Below are 18,157 nucleotides of genomic sequence, written 5' to 3'. Positions count from 1 at the left end.
GCAATGGGAGAGCTCTGAACTGGGGCTCTGGAGTGAGTATCCTTCCCAGGGAGCTCACATGGCTAGGGGTGGTGTTAGTACCTGAGTCCCAGCCTCTGATGTCCTACAGACAGACGATCTGGTCATCTTTCTCTGTAGACAAGTCACTCCAGCAGCAGTGAGCAAAGATTTATATACAAGAGAACCTGGGCAGCATCAGGCAGTTGGTGCTAAAGGCACCAGCTCATCAACACATTGTCATCCAGCCCTTTGGTAGCCAGTGTATCTCCCTGCTCTGTCAGTCCCTGGGCACAGAATCAGGAAGACCTGGCACTTCCCTCAGCTCCACAGCTGCCCTTGTTGACACTCCCTCACCTGCCTCCTGCAGGCTGGATATTCTTCTCTACCCTGCAGCCCTCATTGCTACAGCAAACAGACTCAGCCCAACTGCTTCCCAACTTTCTTAACTCTTTCTCTGACAGGTCTCCCAACAGACCTTCACAGCAGGAAGGAGGGTTTTCTGCCCTCCTCCCAGCAAGGAGTGTGGTGGCTGCTCCTCTTCCCAGTAGGGTGTGTGGGTTGTACGATCATAGGGCTGGAACCTTCTGGGAACAAAGACTGCTGTTACTTCATCAGGCCAGTTCCATCTGTGCTGATGGCTCAGGAATGTAAAAATCCTCACGCAGGCCCAGATTTCAGCTTTTTCTCTCTTATTCAGAAAGTGAGCCTGGCCTTTTTATGCTTCTTCCACCTCCCCTGCATGCCCACATAGAATCATGAAGGTTGGAAAGACCACTAAGATCACCTACTCCAACCATCCACCCACCACCACCATAAGACTTAATCATATTCACTCAAAGCAACATTGTCTATTTTCTTGAAAACCTCGAGGACTGGTTGACTCCCTGGGCAGCCTGTTCCAACCCCTGATAACTCTTTCAGAGCGTTGGCCTTCTTGGCTGCCCAGGCACACTGCTGGCTCATGTTCAACAAACATCCCCAGATCCTTTCCTTTCATGCAGCTTTCCAGCTACTCTGCCCCAAGCCTTACCTGGGGTTGTTGTGAGCAAAGTGCAGTACCTGACACTTGGTCTTGTCAAAGCTCATACAATTGGCCTCAGCCCAGTGATCCAGCCCGTCCAGATCCCTCTGTAGGGCCTTCCTCCCCTCAGGCAGATTGGTACATCCTCCCAGGTTGGTGAAACCTGCAAACTTACTGAGGATACACTCAATCCCCTCATCCCGACCAACAGTAAAAACATTAGACATGTGAGTTAACCCTTTTTCTGTGCTCATCTACATCTGTTCACACAATGAGGTCTGAAGAGCGTTTGTGCTCAGCCATCCCCTCAAAACCAAGCAGCTGCAATGGAGCTTTTCATTTCTCTGCTTGTCCTTCCAGCTTTGCTTTGGTCCCTGCTCCCGCTTTCTGGAGCCGGCGCAGCAGGGTATCAGGCATGTTGGGATCTGCAGCACCAGGGTGTAGCCTCCGACACGCATCCCGGAAATCTGGTCCTACCTGCTGTCAGCTGGGCAGCAGTGGGGAATGACGGGGTACCTTCTCTCCCCTGTAAGCCAAGCCCTCGAGGGGCAGTTGGGCCCAGAAGCAGGTTGTTCATGCTGTGTGAAAGCCACTGAGGTGAGTGATCCCCGTGGGGTGAGGGATGCTGTGGGGCAGCGCAGGCCCAAAGTGCGAGGCCTCCTCTGACTCAAATGGTAACGCCTGGGCTGCCAGACTCAGGCGTGTGTGAGCAAGCAGTGAGGGGCACAAGGCCCCTGCAGACAACGGCAGGGACTTTTTGCAAAGGGGAAACCCCCACCCCCAGTTATCTTCAAGCCTTGGGGAGAACTGCAAAGACGCAGACAGCCATGAGAACAAAAATCCCAGCAATGAGGAAGTGAGAAAGGGGTCTGTTTGAAAGAGAGAGACATTAAAACAGGTGAGATCAGCATTTTGAGTGCCATTGTACCCTCTGAGGGTTTACAAGCAGAAGAAAGATATATATTTGTCATTGCGCTGCTCCCTGCATGAGGCAGAACAAGGGGACAGGGTATGAGAAAGTCAAACACAGGCTGTGACAGCCCACAGCCTCTGGAAGCCTGTGGGCATGGCTCCTTGTCTTGGGACAGCAGGCAGCAGCTGTCCTGGGGAAGGACATGGTGGGTGGGGAGTGACTTCTATTCTTTTCCTCTGTGCTAGAACCTGCAAAGCAAAAGCAGGTCACCAGGAAGCAGCTGTGGTGGGCAGTACTCAGTCCCTGGTGTTCTGCTATTCCAGCCTTCATGCTCTGCTAGCACCGCACCGTGCCTGCTGCAACTTCTAACGACAGGGACGCTCATAGTCTTTGCCTTCTGCAGACACGCCTGCAGAGCTGAGTTATTTTGGGTCCCTGCCACTCACAGCTTGTGTCCCTGCACAAGCTCTCACTTCCCATATTTCACTTCAAACTTCTGTCTGGCAGTATTGTAGAGAAGGGGATGTTTTACTTTTCCCCGTCAGCTGTGGGGGTTGTTGCGTTAGCATAGTAGCAAAGAAGAACAAATATCTGACATTCTGACCAAGCCTCCTCAGCTGTGAGTGCACCTGGGTGTTGTTCTTTCACAATTGCGTTTGCTATCATAGGATCATGCTTCAAAGTTCATGTTTTGTGGCCAGAATGAAGTGTGTCAGGAAGTGAGAGAGGAGGAGAAATGAGCTGCAGCTTGCAGACATAGAGCCAGCTGTGGTGCAGTGGGGACAGTCATGATTTGGATAAGCAAGTGCCCTAAGAGCCTGCCCGCTCCTACTGTGATTCAAGCTGCCGTCCTGGTGCCCAAACGAACCAAAAACCTTTCCTGTGGCAGAAACGATCAGACACCAAGCCCATACACCCTCGGGTTTTCTCCTAGAGAGAGGTAAGCGGGACAGAGGCAGTTTGCTAGCTGGCTGGCACAGGTCTGGGGGCATGGACACAGATGACCATAGGACATCAGGGAACCCTTTACACCTCTGTAGTCACATATTGAATCTAGAGGCAAATCCCAAAGTTTACTGAAACACAGGCTTCCTTGGGATCCTGTAATGCTAAGAGTGTGGGGAGACTGCAGAGTTTGCTTGCCATATTGCCTGCATTGGAAGTCCTCTTCCGCAGATCCTTAGGAGGTGAGAATGGGTGATATACTTCTGGGGAGCTGCAGTGCCAGCACGACCCAATCTCATGGTTTGTATACACAGCTTTGAGCCCAGTCTTGAATCCTAGCTTCCACGATTCTAATCACCATTATAGTCTAATTTCATATGTAGAGGGAAAAAAAGGTGAAAATTAAGGCTTAGATATCACCCAGGGCAAGTACAAATAATTCGTAAATATTCATAATCATTTACAAAAAATCTACTTCAATTTCTAATTTCTATGTGGGTTATTTTTTGAAGTCTAGCAAATTCCTTGTTATTTACCTACTAAACCAGCTTGTGCAATTTGTGTTCTCATCTGTGCCACTCTACTCTTTTGCCACTCGATGCTGTGTTCTCTGCCTGCATCCACAGGCAGCTTCAGAGTGCACCAGGAATTGCATGACAAATCACTCTCAGAAACATTGACCCTGTGGCATGCCTGGCAAGGCTTTTCTAGCTCTCTTTTTTCATCTCACCTCTCAGCTCCACATGTAACTCTATTCTGCTTTCATGACTATGAAGTACTGCACTGAGTTTGGGACCCTCAGGAAAAGAAAGACACAGAGCTTTTGGACCAGGTCCAGGAGAGGACCACAAAGATGTCAAAGGGCTGGAGCCCCTCTCTTGTGAAGAAAGGTTGAGGAGAAGTTTACTAGGGAAGCTCATAGCCCATGGCTTGGACAGGTACAGAAAGGGTAAAGAACTGGGCCCACAGAGTGGTGGTGAATGGAGTTAAATCCAGCTGATGACTGGTCCTTGGGTGTCAGTATTGGGACTGTTTAGTATCTATATTGATGATCTGGATGAGGGGACTGAGTGTACCTTCAGTAAATCTGCAGAAGATACGAAATTGAGAGGACATGCCAATCTGCCTGAGGGTAGGAAGGCACTACAGAGGGATCTGGACAAGCTGGAACACTGGCCAGTTGTATGAGCTTTAACAAGACCAGGTACCAAGTCCTGCACTCTGGCCAAAACAACCCCAGGTAATGCTACAGGCTTGGGGCAGAGTGTCTGGAAGATCAGTGTAAAGGAATAGGACTTGCGGGTGTGAGTTGACAGCCTGCTGAACATGAGCCAGCAGTGTGCCCAGGAGGTCAAAAAGGCCAACGGCATCCTCGCCGGTATCAGAAACAGTGCAGCCAGCAGAAGCAGGGAGGTGATTGTTCCCCTGTGCTGAGCTCTGGTGAGGCTGCACCTTGAGGAGTGTGTTCAGTTTTGAGCCCCCCACTACAAGAAAAAACACTGAGGCCCTGGGGAGTGTCCAGAGAAGAGCAATGAAGCTGGTGAGGGGTCTGGAGCACAAGTCTTATGGGGAGCAGCTGAAGGAACTGGATTGTTCAGGAACTGGAGGAGGCTCAGAGGTGACTGGAGGAGGCACTCTACAACTGCATGAAAGGACATTGGGGTGAGGTGGAGATCAGCCTCTTCTCCTATATAATGATGGATAGGACTAGAGGGAATGGCCTCAAGTTGTGGCAGGGGAGGCTCAGCTTGGATATTAGGACACTTCTTTTCTGAAAGAGTTGTCAGGCTTTGGAACAGGCTTCCCAGAGAGGTGGTTGAGTTGCCTGTCCCTGGAGGTTTTCAACAAGCATGTAGATATCGTACTAACAACATGGTTTAGTGGGCAATACTGGTGGTAGGTAGGCTGTTGGAATAGGTGATCTTAGTGGTCTTTTCCAACATTAATGATTTTATGATAAGTTGGGCTTGTTCAGCTTGGAGAAGAGAAGGTCTGGGAAAACCTCCTTGCAGTCTTAACAAATATAAAGGGAGGGTTATAAGAAAGACATCCCATCACTTAAAATGTCTAAGGCCAAGTTGGAAGGGCCTTTGAGCAATGTGATCTAGTGAAAGGTGTTCCTGCCCTGCAAGGAGCTTGAATTAGATGATTATTAAAACCCCCTCCAACAACAAACCATTCTATGATAAACTTGTGTCCTACAATGCTGTGGTCCTTCATTATCTTTGTGGTGTTAGGCAGATAAGGCTCAGATAAGGTACTGTGAGGAGAGAAAATACCTTGGACCAGGCAGGGTCATCTCATCTAACCTCACCTCAGGCCATGCCTGCCTGTTCCAGCCTCTGTAAGGAAGTATAGCTAGAGTTTCCCGCCCTGCACAAGGAAAACTCAAAAGTCACAAACTCAAAGATTTGTAGACTGGCAGCTTTTTTTCTGCCTTCAACAAGAGGTGTTTGCCTTGGGACTGATTTGTGGCTCATCTTCTGCTGAGACCACTCTACGGTGCCCTGTAGAGTGGTCACAGGAAGGTGTATATGGGGGGGGGGGGGGGGTTATGACACACTCCCAGCTTGTTTACCAACTCTTTATCATCGTGTTCTCCTCCCCCTTCACACAGCATTGTTCCTATCTCACACCTCTACAGGCAGCTCTTCCTCCCCTCACCAGTTGTTTTCCTTCCTTCTAGTTTCTTCAGCTCCTCCTCCCTTGCAGAAGTTTCTTAGTGCGTGTGCATGCTTGCTTGCATGTCCATGGCATTTCCCCTGCCCCCTACCAGAGCAAGAACATGAGCAACAAATTCAATTTCTGCCTGTAAGCGTGATAGGAGGAGCTGTCTGAACTTTGAATCACTCTTTTCTGTCTCTACTGGGTAAAAGGCTGAGGGCAGCCATCAGGTCCGTACCAATTTGCACTGTGAGGTAAGAGGATACTTCCTTCATCTCACAGGCTACCTAAGGTCAGCTGCCAAATAGGAAGTTCCTTCAGAATTTTGAACATCTCATCATATGGATGACTTCTGTAGCAGAACACCGGAGTGAAAGTATCTCTGGTTCCTTTTCCTCTACCTCTTGTTTGTGCTGTGGTACCATTGCCTCCATGCACAGCTGATGACTTGAGACTACTCAACAACTTTTACATAGAGAAATGAGTACTTGAGGCTCTTTTAGAGGTATCCACAGTGAAGGTGGGTCGTAAAACATTAAGCAACAATTGAACCAGTTCCATTGCTTCTGCCCCCCTACCACCAGCCTGCTATATCAGGAGATTTCCTCTTCAGCGATGAGCAGTCAAAACAGTATCTCTAGACCTCTGGAGAGGCACATTCTGCTCCCACAGCTTCTTTTCCAGAGAAAAGAGTTGTGTTAAGGCTTTGGCACTGATTACAGTATCTATTACATCAAATTTGAGACTATCACCTTATCTTTAATAACATCAGCATTAGTCTCTAGTAAAGCTCAGTTCATGGGTACTTGCTGCTGTGCTTCCATCCACCCACAAGAAAGACTCTAACACTTAAATTAAAAAAAATAATAATGTTAAAGTAAAAGAAATCTGTTTCTCATGCTACCAGTTCAGAACTCTGCTATCTTGTGTCTCAAAGGCTAATACATAAAGAAAGAGGCTAACACAGGCTAATACATAAAGAAAAAGCACTCAAAAGAAGGAAAAGGTGATGGCAAGTAGAAAACCAAACAGATTTATTGCACTGGTGTTCATGACAGGAAAATCTGGGAGATTTCCACGTCTAAAACATTCCTTGAGAGGAAATCCACTAAAGGACTGTCTGTGAGCAAAATGCTGCTAAGAAAGGTTAAAATGTAGTAAAATGAAATAAGCACTTAGTAAATCTCTGAAACCACATGGCTCTTACCCCAGTGGTCAAAAAAACAACTCGAGGATGACAGAGCTGACTAACTGTGGTGTAGAAACTCCTGGTTAAAATTGCTTTTAAAGAGTCACCAGCAGATAGAATTTGAGATAAGGCTCTGGAGGCATTTTAGACCAGGGAGTTTGATATCTGTGCTGAACAAAATTAGTAGAAGTTGTAAAAAAGGGGGGGGGAAATTGGCATGCAGTTGTCTCTAATTATGGGGAAGAGTCAACATGGCTTTTGAAAAGTGATGCTGTGCCTGATGGTACTACTGGAGTAGATTGAGATGGCAAGCACAGGGATAGTGGAAATCCAACAGGATTTCAAAAAGGCTCTCATGAATGGTGCTTGAGGAAATTTAGAGAAAAGTTCCTATGTAGATGAAATTTGCTAAAATACAGGAAGGAAAATGAGGGTAGATGGTCAGTTTTTTTGCAGTGGAGTTATAAGACGCCTGTGCTACGGCTTGGGCTGCTTAATTTATTCATGAAGGATGAATAATGAAATAACAAATCTGTTGAAGGCATAAAATTATACAGTTAGAAAAGATGAGAGTGGCAGAGAAGAACTGCAGAGATTAGAAAAAGAGTGAATGACTGGCCTAAAAATAACAGCTGAAAATTCATCTAGCTAAGTGATGCAAAAAAGCGATCTAAACTGACCATTATTTCTTGTGTATGAGGTCTGCTCTTACCCAGCTCAGTTCATGCACATCTCAAACTTTGTGTGTGCACAGTTTGAGCCTCTCACCACAAGGCTTATGAAGTCTGTAACAAAGGTTCCGAGAAAGGAAAGAAGGACATTCAAATTTACAGAATGACTTGTCTGAGAGGATCAACTAAGAAGACAGGACCCTTTAATCTCAAGAAAAAGTCACTGAAAGGAAGTATGGTGGTTTACAAAATTATCAGTGATAAAGTGAAAGTGAATAAGGATTTTTTTTTCACTTCCTCTTCCAGTATTTTAACTAGGAACAGAATCTAGATGGTGGTGATTCAAAATTGGTACAAGGATGTGGTTCTTTACATGATATGTAATTAAGCTGTGAAAATCCTTGGTGCTCCTGTCACTAGATTTAGTTGATTATGAATTTTATATGGCTCCAAAAAATAACTGGAGAAAATAACAAATGCTGATATTAAATATCAGCATTTCACCTCTGGCTCAGGAGGCTACAGTTTGTTGAAAACAAGAAGAAAACTTAAGGAGTGATTGCACTGTTCTTACGTTATTCCTTCATCGTCCATTATATTAGATAGAATACTCACAGCTAGACCACTGACCTCACATACTACATATTTATATACTGCACTGTTTAGAGGTGTTTCTTTAATAACAGCTGGCAAAAATGGTTTGTCTATGCAGACAAGTTGCCTTCACCTGGGCACAGGTATTGGAGCAGGATATGTTTTTTCAAGGAGCCTCAGCCTCACTCAGTTTGTCTCCGTTGAGACAGAGACACTCTCCAATCTGTTCAGTCTGCAGTCATTACAGAGTTTTCACTCTAGCAAAAGCTGGCGTGTCTCCCGTGAGTTTGTGTTTTTGAAGCATCTAATAATTTTACTGAAAACCAACAATTCTAGCATATTTGCCTTTTCTTGTTGGATCATTTTATACTCTAAACTTATGCAAGTTTATAACACAAAATTGTCAATCATTTTAAAAAAAAGGTGAAAGCCACTCAAATGTGTCCTAACAACCCAGTAGCTCCTCTAAGAAAGCTGGCTTGGTGGTGGACCTGTGCAATGACACAAAAGGACATCAGGCAAAACTCTCTGCTTGTTATCCCTGCTCACTCATGTCATTGTTTCAACTGTCTAACATACAGACACCAGAATGAGTCTGGTGATTCAGTTCCCACCTGCACGTGCTACTTCTGTTTTTAATAGATCATAGATCCTCCCTCTAGACTTGTGCATCATCCCACAGAGCCATTCAAAATATCTGACATGACTGTCAAGCTCCTGAGTAGCTTCTTCACACAGTAATACCCAACTTATTCAAAATTTTCCTCTAGATAGAACAAAGTCTACTTTTCATTTTGAGATAAATTACTCTTTACATAGGCTCTTGTAGTAGATACTGCTGTTACCATGCAAGAGAGCACACCAAAGGAACATCTTTAAGAATCATTGCCAATGTTGTGTTATTCTGTCTTAGCAGTCCTGAGGAAGGAACTGAGATGACTGTCCTGGTCCCATTTACACTCGCATTCCTAGAAAACATGAGTCAGGTTTCTAGATTTCCCTGGCCCTCTGCATCTATCTATCACAGTTCATTTATTTTAGTCAAGCCCTTAGCTGGCATTATGTTTACATGGGTTATTTCACCTAAGACAACTAAGGTGGAGTCAAGTCTAATAGCAGTGTCATTCTTTTTATCTATAATCGATGTACAAAGTCCTGTTTTTCTGATCTTCTAAATTACAGCCAGCCAGCATTTTTTCCCCTCAACGTATTTACCCTTTCCTCTCCTCTCCTCTCCTCTCCTCTCCTCTCCTCTCCTCTCCTCTCCTCTCCTCTCCTCTCCTCTCCTCTCCTCTCCTCTCCTCCTCCCCTCCCCTCCCCTCCCCTCCCCTTCCCTCCCCTCCCCTCCCCTCCCCTCCCCTCCCCTCCCCTCCCCTTCCCTCCCCTCCCCTCCCCTCCCCTTCCCTCCCCTTCCCTCCCCTTTCCTTCCCTTCCCCTCTCCCTGCATTCCTTTGTTTTGTCCCTTGCTTGCATGCTGCTGCTCACAGCACTATTTAAAACAACATGCATTTTCAGAGGCATGTGCAAGATTCTGTACAACAGAATCTGTTGTCTGTTTTCTGTATTCTTCTGCTATTTGATCACTCACTTTTCTATTCTGTATTTTTCTTAGTCTGTTTCTTTATGAGTTCTTGCAACAGAAGACAATATGGTGGGATTTTGATCTTAAAAGAGACTTCCCCTTTCAACTTAACTTTTCTTTCTGCAGATGAAGAGAACAACCTGTCTATAGCTTCCTTGAGGAATGACTTCTCTCAGTGCCTTTCTTTGGGCCTCCTTAGCTCTCCAGCTACCTCAGCCATCGCACTGAGTTCCTCCCCTTATCCCTGTTGGGTATGTCATCTGCCAACGTGTCTCAGCCATGCAAGGATTACAGCTTCTACCACAAACTCCTCCTGCCTGGCTACATTCTGATATTCATCACAGGCTTGACGCTGAATGTGATGGCCCTGTGGATATTCGTTCGCTACCTGCGCCTGAAATCAGTGGTGATGATCTACATGTTCAATCTGGCCGTGAGTGACCTCACCTTCACGCTCCCCCTACCACTGCGACTCTACTACTACTTCAACCATGAGTGGCCGTTTGGCAACACCCTGTGCCAGGTCTCTGGCTCTGTCTTTCAGATCAACATGTATGGTAGCTGCATCTTCCTCATGTGCATCAACCTGGATCGCTATATTGCCATCGTGCACCCACTTCGCTGGCGGCACCTGCGGCGTCCCAAGGTGGCCAGACTCCTTTGCCTGGTGGTCTGGGTCGTGATCCTCATGGGCTCCATCCCCACAGCCATAGTCCACAAGCAAAACCACTGTGAGTCACAGAACCAGACTACTTATCTGTGCTTTGAAAGTTTTAGTGATGACATGTGGCAGAAAAACCTCTTCCCTCTGGTTGTTCTGGCTGAAATCCTGGGTTTTCTCCTGCCTCTGAGCTCTGTGACATACTGCTCCATTCAGATCTTTCGGGAGCTCTGTCAGGCCAGACAGCCAAAGACACTGCGGCAGCAGAAGACAGTTCGTCTCCTCTTGGTCAATCTGGTCATCTTCGTCATATTCTTTGTGCCCTACAACACTACCCTGGCTGTATATGGTTTGATAAAGGCCAGGGTGATTGATGTCGAGAAGCAAATGCAAGCCTCCGTGCGTGAGGTGCTAATTGTGACAATGATGTTGGCCAGTATGAACTGCACGCTGGACCCCTTGATCTACTATTTCAGTACTGAAGGTTTCCGTAATACCTTTAAGAAACTGCGGCGGGGACAAACCTGGCACTCAGATATAGGGATGATTAGGAATCAGGTTGTGGAACAAAAGTCAACCCAAAACCATGCTGCCTCAACAGCAAAACAGTTACCATCTGAAAACTTTCACTGTCCCGGTGAATCTGTGCCAGCACTTCCTACTACAGTATTTCTGAATGGCCCTATTGAGGACTCAGAAATCTAACCACAGAAAGCTCCTAGCATTGCTGAGTTTCAGAGTGGCCCATTCAATAATTACATCAAGGCTGTGGAAAACAGCTCAGGGTTGCTTAGCGAACTGAGAGAGCGTGGCAGGCTATTTGTGGGTGAATGTGGTGATACAAAGCTGAAGAATGAAAAGTTGTCAATAAACACAGATACATTGATGACATGATCCCAACTTGACTCTTTTGGTACAGGAAACATAGTAGGGAACAAGTGCTTGAAACAAGCATACTGTGTCTAGGTCTGTTTAGCATAGGTTCTGATGGCAAGTTGATCTTGCCTGGATCTTTGGTCCTCCTTTCTGCACTTCAACATGAAAAGGTTTGGGGAACAATCAGAACACCCATGATACCCTTTGCTAACAAAGTGAAGTTAGTAGTAACAAAAACTCATGGGTTTTTGTTACTCCTGTTGTTTTTTAACTCGGTGCTTCAATTTCAGTCAGAAGTTCAGTTTAGGGCACCTAAATAAGTGTCAAATGTTCCAAAAGAGTTGAAGTTTTTATTAATTCTTGTTGGAGTCAAGGAAGCTAGCTGAGTATTTAGTGGTCTTGCAGAAAGGAGATCCTTAACTGCACAGTAAGTCACAGACCTTAGCAAAGCAGTCTTTAGTAGGTTCGTCAAATGAGATGGTGTAGCTGTATGCACACACATGCAGCACAGTGACTGCGCATTTACCTCAAGCAAAAGAGCTTGGGGAATGCTAGTACACTTGAGAATACAGTTAGCATTCACAACAGCCCCAGAAAAAGAAAAGTGCCAGTAGTGCCGGCATATCCAAAGAACACACTGACATTAGTGCTTTGCACTTTCTTGTCACCTGACTGCAAAGTGATTAATTTCAGGTCTGGGTGATTTTCAGTGTCAAAGACAAATGATGTCACAAACTGTGGCTGCAGTGTGAATGCAATATATTTGCCTGCACTGCTTGTACAAGCTTCTCAGCGCACACTGTATGCTAAAGCCATATAAATCTGCCTAGAAGAGAGAGACCCAGTTGTACACCGGTCTTGACAGAACCCCGCACTACTCTCTCCTGCTTGTGACCAGGGGCTGCATTCCACCAGCACTGTAGCTGAGCCTCTGGCTTCCAACAGAGCCCAGGTCATCCCAGAGCTGGTTCTTTGCAGTATATATGAAGATGGGATTTTGTTGTTGTTGTTTTAAAGAGTTAAAGGAATGATTAGGGAAGCTGGTGAGAGATGTTGTTCAGAGTCAAGCCCATGTTCTTACACTACCTTCTGAATTAGCAGTGTGATCCACGTTTCAAGTCTCTGCCTTGTGATTCCTGCAGGAAAAAGGGGTATTGATAAGCATCATGACTTTGTGTTAAAGCACACTTTAGGAGGCACAGAGTCCACTTGTACCCTGTTACAACTGATCCTGTAGCAGCAGATGTAGATGTTGACCCTCTCCAAGGGACACTTATGCTACAGACTGACCTGGGAGTAACATAACCTGGGCAAGTTGGCTGCACATCCCTTCTCAGCATATGCATCACCAACTGACTCTGAAATACACCTGCAGGTGAATGACATTTAATGGGATCTGAGAGATGCAGTGAGAACGGTGGAGGAGGGCTAGGGGATACTTTTGGTTTGAAAATAAGTTTGTCACGAGAATATGAGCCACATGCCACAGTGCAGCTGGAGAGGATGCACACCTGTGCACTCATATTCCAGCAGACCTAATCTGATTCATTTGTGCTGGAGCAGTATACATCCCCCTTCCTCTCACCCACCAGCAGGAGATGGGGCAGCAAGGGCTAGCTGCTCCCTAGTGAAGGCTGCCAAGAGCACAGGAGACAGGGTGAGGCCTCGTCCACTGCACCTGAGCAAGGCGATCAGGGTGGGTACGGTGACAGCAGCCAGGCTCAGCAGAGGGTACAGATTGCAGACCTTCCCTGGTGACGAGGCAGGTCCAAGGTCATCCCAAGAAGTCAGTGAGTCAGCACTGGAACCAGGCCTGGAGCAGTCACCGGGGTCAGCCTCAGGCCAGTGAGTGCAAGGCAAGCCCGCAGTGACAAGGCCATTCTTGTGCAGCACCTCCAGGCATCCTTCTGCAGCTGACATCCTCACAGAGCACTGAGCTCCCGAGAGCTGGGCTAACAGAGACTGCTCAGAGCCTGCAAGTTTGCCACATATGAATAAACTATCAGGTGCCAATGCTCTGAAGGAGGCTGCTCACCTGCCGAAGCTAAAGCATGGCCCCAGACACAGAAAGAACACGGGAAAGCATCATCTCTTGTAGCTTCATTCTGAAAATAGCTGAACTATTTTTACCTGGAACATTTTATAAATATGCCACCTCCAGCAGAGGAAATTTTAGCTCAAATATTTTGACAAAATTATGAATAACTGAAAAGCCAGTCTCTTAATGGATCTCATAAAATAATTAAGCAATAAAGAAGGCGGCTGGCCATGCCACATGCAATGGGTAAGTTTCTGAGTTTGAATATCCAAGAACTTTCCATAAGTGACATAGGTAGGCAATGCTGTACCTGGCCCCAGTGTAGGCTGCATTTACATTTCAAACCATTTTCAGCACACATTAGTTTTGTTTCATTTTTGAGAATTCCAGTCCAGTTTGATTGCTTTGGATTTGTGAATGGCTATTTTTCCTGTTTGCAAGAGAGAATGGGTGCTAGACAAGTTGTCTGCTTCTGCATTGGTACCTTAGTTGGACTGAAGTTTCTATTCCATCATAAGGTGATAAGGAACAGAACATGCATGCACTGTCCCAGTGAAATAAGTCACTAGTCCTATTTGCTTTATAGCTTCTACTTCATGAGTATAAAACAAATAAATTTGAAAGACCTTGGGCATGATGGTGCCCAACTCACCTATTTAAAAGTAGTTTCTGGCACAATGCTGATTGCTACAACATGGAACAACTTGAAAGCATGTGTTTAAAACAGCAGAAACAAGGAAAACACATAATACAGAGGTATTCAAGACAGAAATGTTAAATGGGAACCTAATTTCACCAGATCTCTTTCAAACTGTGCAAATGCCTCCCTATGTCCTACTGCAATAATTGTTGAAGAAGTATTCTTGGCAAGTATGCTACAGGGAAAAGATGCCATTCATTGCTGCCCTGCACTTTGTGTCATTTGCACATGAAACAAATGTCTTCTTATCAAGTAAGACTAGACAAGTGAAAGGTCGGAGTGATGGCAGATGAGAAGGGAATGCTTATTTCATATGAATTACAGAGATTACCTGCAGAAGAGCCTAAGTATGTTTGGATTTCAAGTCTTTTGCCTTCCAGCACAGATATGCCAGTCACTTTAGGAAGTGCTTTCTTGTTTGGACAATTTAGAAACACTTAGCATTAATTGTAATCCTAATCACATTTTATACTTTCTGCAAATCCACTGACAATCTGCATTCTGTAATTCAACTTAAAAAAAAAAGTTCCAAAAATCCCAGCACAAGCCACATTTACTCTCAGAATTGATCTTGTTATTACTGGTGCTCTTTGCAGCACATCCTGGCTGTGCACCTCCCACCACTTGGTGTCTCCCACCAGCAAAATATCTATGTTGCATTACAAATGCCCTTAGCAACTTGAAAGCTTATGTGCTTTCCTCAACACCTCCTTCTGTGGGAGTTGAAGCAGATGTCCTCCAGATGCCCTCCAGAGGTCCCTCCAACCTAACTCATGTTGTGATCTCCTGTTCTTGTGTTGTAGATGCTAATCAGGAATCACAAGCACAGGAAAGTGTTAGAAAGAAGATAGAAACCTACACCCCACCAACGAACCCTATGAAAATCTGGTTGAAGGCTGCACAATACAGGGATAAGTGCTGCTATCTGGTGTTTCTTCAGCATCACTTGCTTGTACAGTTGCTCCTGGTTGCTCACCTTGCAGACACCTGACCGCATTCCAGCTGCAGCCATGGCCCTCAATTCTGCAGCTGAGAGCAGTCACTCAAAGCTCTGTATTTAAATCCCTTATATTCTGCAGTGCTGACAGGGACTCAACAGAGACCAGGAAACTACTGTGCTGATGCTGCAGAACATCCTGCTGACCGAAACCAACTCAGGCTTTCTTTGCATTTCCCCACGTTTTCTTATCATCCACTGCCTCTGCTCTCACACTGCAAGAGATCTTTGAGCACGGATCACTGTTTGGCTCACATAGCATTTTGCCCAGTGGGAGAGTGAGTTCTATAGACTTCTCGACAAGGTAAGAATAAAAAGAACAGTATATCCAGAAAACTTGCTATGGTGGAATTGCTATGCTAAAGCTAAACACGTCTTTCCATGCTTTAACCTATTTAACTCTGCTAGTGACAAGGGGACAGGGAGGTAATTACACCCTCCTGCCCTCAAATGCCGGCTGTCACTTTCCACATCAGCCTCTGAAATACAAGGAAAGAGAAAGCATTCTCCTCCAGGGGGCCAAGGGTGGAGAGGAAGGTTCAAACTTTCCACCACAAAGTGAGGATGAAAGACTTCTTCTGATACTGGAGGTTTAAAAAAAAAAAAAAAAAGAGAGACAGAGAGAAGATAAAAATGCAGAGCAAAGAAATAAAGGCATCAGTGAGCTATAAAGCTACAAAGCAGTCTGTCACTGCATCAGGGATGGACACAGATGACAGGACTAAGCACTGGGAACAGCGTGACACCAGAACAGCCTGTCCCAGCGTCAGGCTGACATCTGCAGGGTTCCAGCCTCCTCTTTACCCTCTCAGGAGTCTGGGAGTGCCGCTTGGCTAAAACACGCTGAAACCAGCATAGCCAAGGCTCTTTGACAAGGGGGCGGGACTTGTAACAGAATTAACGATTGGTGATAACAAACTTAATCTTGGCCAACAGCATCCAACAGCTCAGGCTGCTCAGGGCCCCATCCAACACGGCTTTGAATACATCCAGGGATGGGGCACCCACAGCTTTTTCGGGCAGCCTGTGCCAGTGCCTCACCGCCCTCTGAGGAAAGGTTTTGTGTCTGGGTGGGGTTTCTCCTTTTCTTCCAAATCCGACTCGCATCCATACAGCCGCCTCCACGCGCGGCTCCGGGCCGCCCGACGGCCGCAGGGCCCGGCCCAGCTCCGGTGCGCTGCGCTGCGCGCGTTCTCTCCGTGGCCAACAGCGACCCCTGGCGGCGGCGGCATACGGCGCTCGAGGCTGCGGAGCGAGGCTCGGTTCCCCGGGGCCGGGCCGCAGGCAGCGGCGCTTGTCGTGTGTCGCGGTACGGCGTTGTGTTCGCGTCCTGCTCCTCGTCAGCCCTCCTCGAAGACAAGCCAATAAAAATGGTAATAACGGGGAAGAAGCTGTGAAAGAAAGGAAGGAAAGGTGTGAGCGCCTCTATCCCAGGAGTGGAAGGGGAGAAGAGGAGCTCCTTTTGTTGTTGGCACCCCAATAAAAGAGGAAGAACACAAAAACAACGTCTTTGCAAAGTAATCTCATCCATCACGTAGACCGTGCACGTCTTCCACGGGCCTTTACCAATCCCAGCCCTACCAATGCTGGATTCACACCTATAGGGAGTGCTGTTCTCAAGGGAAACGCGCACCTAGAAGATGTCCAAGCACTGTTTCGGGTCAGGAAAGCCACAGTTGGTTTTCTCCCATGGACTCCTTAGGCAGAGGTGTCATGGTTGTCCTTGGTTACGCAGAGACAGGTTGTTCTCTTCACCATGTCCCTCTTTGTTCCCCCTGGCAGGAAGAACACTGCTTGCAGAAAGGAAAAACAACAAAGAATTTGCTATATGATTCTTTTCTTTTTTCACACGCAGTGTCCAAATCTACTGGCTCTTTTATTGCACATATCCAAGCTTCACTCTGCAAATAGAGCTACTGATCTCCCCATGCTTTTCTGTAGTTTATTATGACTGCAGCCTTCATACATTTGAACTCAGACAGTCCACCAGAGGCCTATAAGCTGATGTGGTATTATTACTGTTTTATAAGCAGGAAGCTTGGTAGCCAAAATGCATGTTCTGAAATACCTCAGATGCCCCTTGTAAGAGTGATATACAGCACATATACATCTGTACAGCTCCTACAGATTCCAGCAACAAATACAGGACACAAGCCATGCAGAAAACCAAACTCCAAGTCTTCAAGTGGAGAGCTGCTATCAGAAGGGTCAGGAGAGCGGTGGCTCTCAGGAATACAGCTCTGCCAACCTGCTGGTGCTGCTGTCGCCTGGGGCTCCTTGGCAGTGGCAGGGGCTGCTGGGGTGCTGGCAAGGAGGTCACAAACATCATGGTGGGAGGGGATGAATTCTTCAAATGTTTCTGTATCAAAGTGCAAAATCCTGATAATGAGCAAGGGGAGTGAGGCGTCCTCATTGATGAGCATCCATTTAATATAATTAACATGACAAAAAAACACGATTTTTGGACAATTTGCATGATTGCAATCCTAGAGTCTCTGGTTACAGCCTGTGCAGAAGGAACAGAGGTGTATAAAAAAAGTTTCAGAGAAGCATGCTGCAGTGTGTGGGGCAGTGGACATACAGCTGTGTGCAGGGCTGCTGTACAGCTGTTGAGCGCAGGGAGCTGCTGTGGTAGCTGGTTAGGTGAAGTTTGTCAGCTAGCTGAAGTTGTAATCCATGCAAAAGCAATACTTTGAATGTAGAAGCATGAGAGGAAAAAGGCATGACGGGTGCCTCTGTCTCATGCTGCATTTTGTACCTTCTGAGGTTGGGAAAAAGCTGGGTGAGACACCATGGCTTACAAGGAAGAATTAGATAGATATGAAGCAACAGGAAAATTCTATGGCTACTTCATTTACAATTGGCTTTTATTGACTTCAGCTGTTTCAGAGTAACTGCCAGCAGCAATATATCCTCGATCTGATTAGTAGATCATTGTCACCAGGACTCTTCAGAAGGAAATGGATGGATTCCTTTGTGTAATCTTGAGTCACTTCTGAAGCTTGGGAGGGCCTCATCACACATACAGTTCTCTGTTTTGCTCTTTTCAAACCCACTCTTGAGCTACTTGCTTCCCTCCATATTGTCCTTGCTCTTGTCACTGTCTATACATGCAGTCTGAAAGTACTGAGAAATTTTTTTTTCCAAAAACCAAAGGCGATTTTTGCCAGGAACATAAATTGGCTTCCCAGGAACACAAACACATGGGGTGAAGCTGATGGTACTCTTCTTTTTCATGTCTCACTCTGTCCTTGGATTGAGTTCTGCAGTTCTCCATAGGGGGTAGCCTTCACACATTTAAAATTA

The 18,157-nt window shown here is 46.2% G+C and overlaps 1 protein-coding gene across 1 annotated transcript; it reads left to right on the top strand.

The window, feature by feature from the left end:
- The first annotated feature begins 2,534 nt into the window (after nt 1-2,534).
- Nucleotides 2,535-14,724, top strand: LPAR5 (lysophosphatidic acid receptor 5). The gene is made up of 3 exons (XM_048931856.1): nt 2,535-2,874; nt 9,706-13,400; nt 14,658-14,724. Exon 2 carries the CDS (start codon nt 9,833-9,835, stop codon nt 10,943-10,945), a length of 1,113 nt encoding a protein of 370 aa, XP_048787813.1. The 5' UTR covers nt 2,535-2,874; nt 9,706-9,832; the 3' UTR covers nt 10,946-13,400; nt 14,658-14,724.
- The last annotated feature ends 3,433 nt before the right edge of the window (nt 14,725-18,157 follow it).

Source organism: Lagopus muta, chromosome 1 (genome assembly GCF_023343835.1).
Source record: "Lagopus muta isolate bLagMut1 chromosome 1, bLagMut1 primary, whole genome shotgun sequence".
NCBI classification, from domain to species: Eukaryota; Metazoa; Chordata; class Aves; order Galliformes; family Phasianidae; genus Lagopus; species Lagopus muta.
The sequence above is the reverse complement of the archived record's forward strand: the minus strand, read 5'-3'. Positions and strand labels throughout refer to the sequence as shown.